The sequence below is a fragment of the Mandrillus leucophaeus genome, unplaced genomic scaffold, assembly GCF_000951045.1.
Source record: "Mandrillus leucophaeus isolate KB7577 unplaced genomic scaffold, Mleu.le_1.0 Scaffold193, whole genome shotgun sequence".
In the NCBI taxonomy this organism is placed as follows: Eukaryota; Metazoa; Chordata; class Mammalia; order Primates; family Cercopithecidae; genus Mandrillus; species Mandrillus leucophaeus.
In genome coordinates, this window is record NW_012101954.1 from 3,356,599 (window position 1) to 3,359,641 (window position 3,043).

Below are 3,043 nucleotides of genomic sequence, written 5' to 3' on the forward strand. Positions count from 1 at the left end.
TGTGCTTGAAGTTAGGGGCATCAGAGCAATCCTGTAAGTGTGAGGTTGCAACAAACAGCTGCAGGGAGCCAGGTGGTGTGTCTTTAGGGAAATGGATACAAACCATGTATACTATTCGAAGGGGCTTTTTTTTTTTTTTTTTTTTTAACACGCCCTCTCAATTTTTTGCCTAAAATGTCTCTTTCAAATCCTAGCTTCTGAATTCCTTTCCCACACTTTCATCTCTCCTTTCCATAATTTACTACTCTTTCTACTTGATCATCAGAACATGTTAACATAATACAATCCTTGATACTTGAGGGATCCTCTTTTACCAAGTGCTTTCACATAAATGAACTCATTAAATCTTCCTACCACTGTGCTTGGTGAGCAGTGTTCGGTGTCGAATTAATGACCGTGCCCCTTTTCCACAAAGAAACATATTTTTACTCCCGGGGTTTCCTTATATAAAACTCTAAGGCCCTGGACATCAACAAGGATACACACACACACTCTCACTCACAAATAAGGTATGTAGCTTCTCACCTGCATACACACATTGTGTGGAACTCCTCCGGGTTCAATATGTTAGGAGAGGTATCTTAGCTTATGCTACAAAGACAGACATCACCTTTTTGTAAATTCGAGAGATCCAAGAGGTCCCTAGTTTCTTGATGATCTGCAAAATGAGCTCACCTGCCATGAACAGGACATGCACGGATCATGCAACCCTAGCCATAGCTCAGGTTGGGCTTTGGGTCAGCCTGGCCCAAGGCTGGAAGAAGCAGGAGAGGGCCTGGCAGAGCAGAGGGGACCTTTTTTTCCCTGCTCATCGCCCTGCAGACTGCTCAGCATTTTCCAAACCTCCCCACTGCTCCTGGGGAGGCTTCACATTTGAACATTGTCAGCCCAGAGCTGACACCCAAGCTGACCACAGCCCTAAAGCATGCTGAGTGCCTCTTGGACCTGAATTTCCATAGTCTGTACCGAAAGCCACGCCCCATGGCTGCAGTTTACCTCAATCTCAGTTTGCCTTTGAAATCTATTCACAGGCTATCTCTGAAAAAGTCCTTTGGGTTTGGAAAATGGGGCTTTGAAAACAAGTCCATTTTTATTGTAGATTCAGGGGGCACATGTCCAGGTTTGTTACCAGGGTATATCGGGTGGTGCTGAGGTTTGGGCTTCTATGGATCCCATCACAGAAAATAGGACTTTTCATTAATAAAGACTCCTGAGAGCTTAATCCAGAGCTGAGTTCCCCATGCATGCTCAGTAAAGATCTGCTCATGGGAGGGTTACAACACCCATCACCTTCAATTTTCTGTTTTGAAATGGCTTTATTAGAGATGTTCAGATTGCTCTTCTCTGCGCTTATATTTATTTGAGTCCAGGAATCAAATGATGATGTATCTGGTCCCAGCAGCCTAGAAAGGCAGCTCTCCCAAGCATTTCTGAAAGGCTACACTTTACACGAGTCCTAGGCAAACAGAGAGGAGGCCCACCCCACATTACATACACTTCCCGAGGGCTCAGGCCCTGCATAGGCTCTTGGCTAAGATGCTGCTTTCAGAGTTGGAGAGGGGAGCTGTTTGCTGAGTTTTCTGATACTCTTAACTGTTGAACTGGGCAGAGTTGTGGTTTGTTCAGAGAAGAGGCTTGTATTTAGGGAAAAAGTCATGGACAATGAATTTCTAACTAATAGAACATATTTCAGAAAGGCTGTATGATGAAGCGGAAAGAGTTGAAAATTTGGGTTTGGAAGACCTAGGTCCAAATCCTGTTGTCACAACATACCAGTGGTGTGGTCCTGGGCAGGTTACTGTGAGCCTGTTTCCTCACCTGTACAATGGGTATAGTAATAATAGTGATCATAACTTACAGGGTTGTTGGGAACCTTGAATGAAAGAATGAATCTGGCCAGATGCGGTGGCTCACACCTGTAATCCCAGCACTTTGGGAGGCTGAGGTGGGCAGATCACCTGAGGTCAGGAGATTGAGACCAGCCTGGCCAACATGGTGAAACCCCATCTCTAATAAAAATGCAAAAATTAGCTGGGCATCATGGCAGTCGCCTGTAATCCCAGCTTTCGGGAGGCTGAGGCAGGAGAATCGCTTGAACCTGGGAGGCAGAGGTTGCAGTGAGCCGAGATTGCGCCATTGCACTCCAGCCTGGGGGACAAGAGCAAGACTTCGTATCAAAACAAATAAAACAAAACCGGGCATGGTGGTATGTGCTTGTAATCCTAGCTACTCAAGAGGCTGAGGCAGGAGAATCACTTGAACCCGGGAGGTGGAGGTTGCAGTCAGCCAAGACTGCAACCACTGCACTCCAGCCTGGGCGACAGAGGAAGACTCCATCCCCCCCAACAACAACAACAACAACAAAAACTAATGCGAGGCATCTGAGGCTGGTCACAGTGGCTGTAATTGCATCCAAGAGTTCAAAACTAGCCTTGGCAACATAGTGAGACCCTGTCTCTACGAAAATAAAAAATAAAAAATAAAAAAATTAGCCAGGCATGGTGGCACATGCCTATCGTCCCAGTTACTCAGGAGGCTGAGGTGGGAGGACTGGTTGAGCCCGGGAAGTTGAGGCTGCAGGGAATTATGACTGTACCACTGCACTCCAGCCTGGGTGATGGAGTGAGACCCTGTATCAAAAAAAAAAAAAAAAAAAAAAAAATGAAGGAATGAGTTTGAAAGCACACGGTATCTGAGTTTGTGGCTTCTACTAAGGTTTGTTTTTTTGCAGGTGGGCATAACATCCTCTTTGACCATTTCTGATATGAAACATCTAGTTCAATGTTAGCACAACTCAGGTGAGTACTCACTGACTCAAGAAAATGCCTGATGAATGCAAAATTGGAATTAGGAGCTGGCTATTTGCTTTTCAAAACATTTTTCTTCAGTGCTGTTTTTGATACCCAAATCTCTTAGAGAGTACTGACCAATAGAAATATAATGTCACACAAGTATGTAGTAAAAAATTTCCTAGTAGCTACATTTAGAAAGTAATCAGAATACGCGAAATGAATTTTGATAATATAATTTCATTTAACTCACC

The 3,043-nt window shown here is 44.5% G+C and overlaps 1 protein-coding gene across 1 annotated transcript in view; it reads left to right on the forward strand.

The window, feature by feature from the left end:
* LOC105538517 (putative uncharacterized protein UNQ9370/PRO34162) overlaps positions 1–1,152 on the forward strand; it is a 4,110-nt gene extending 2,958 nt beyond the window's left edge. Inside the window, 2 exon segments of the mRNA XM_011978390.1 lie at positions 572–749; positions 751–1,152. Coding sequence (XP_011833780.1) covers positions 572–749; positions 751–1,152 — 580 coding nt within the window.
* Positions 1,153–3,043: the final 1,891 nt, after the last annotated feature.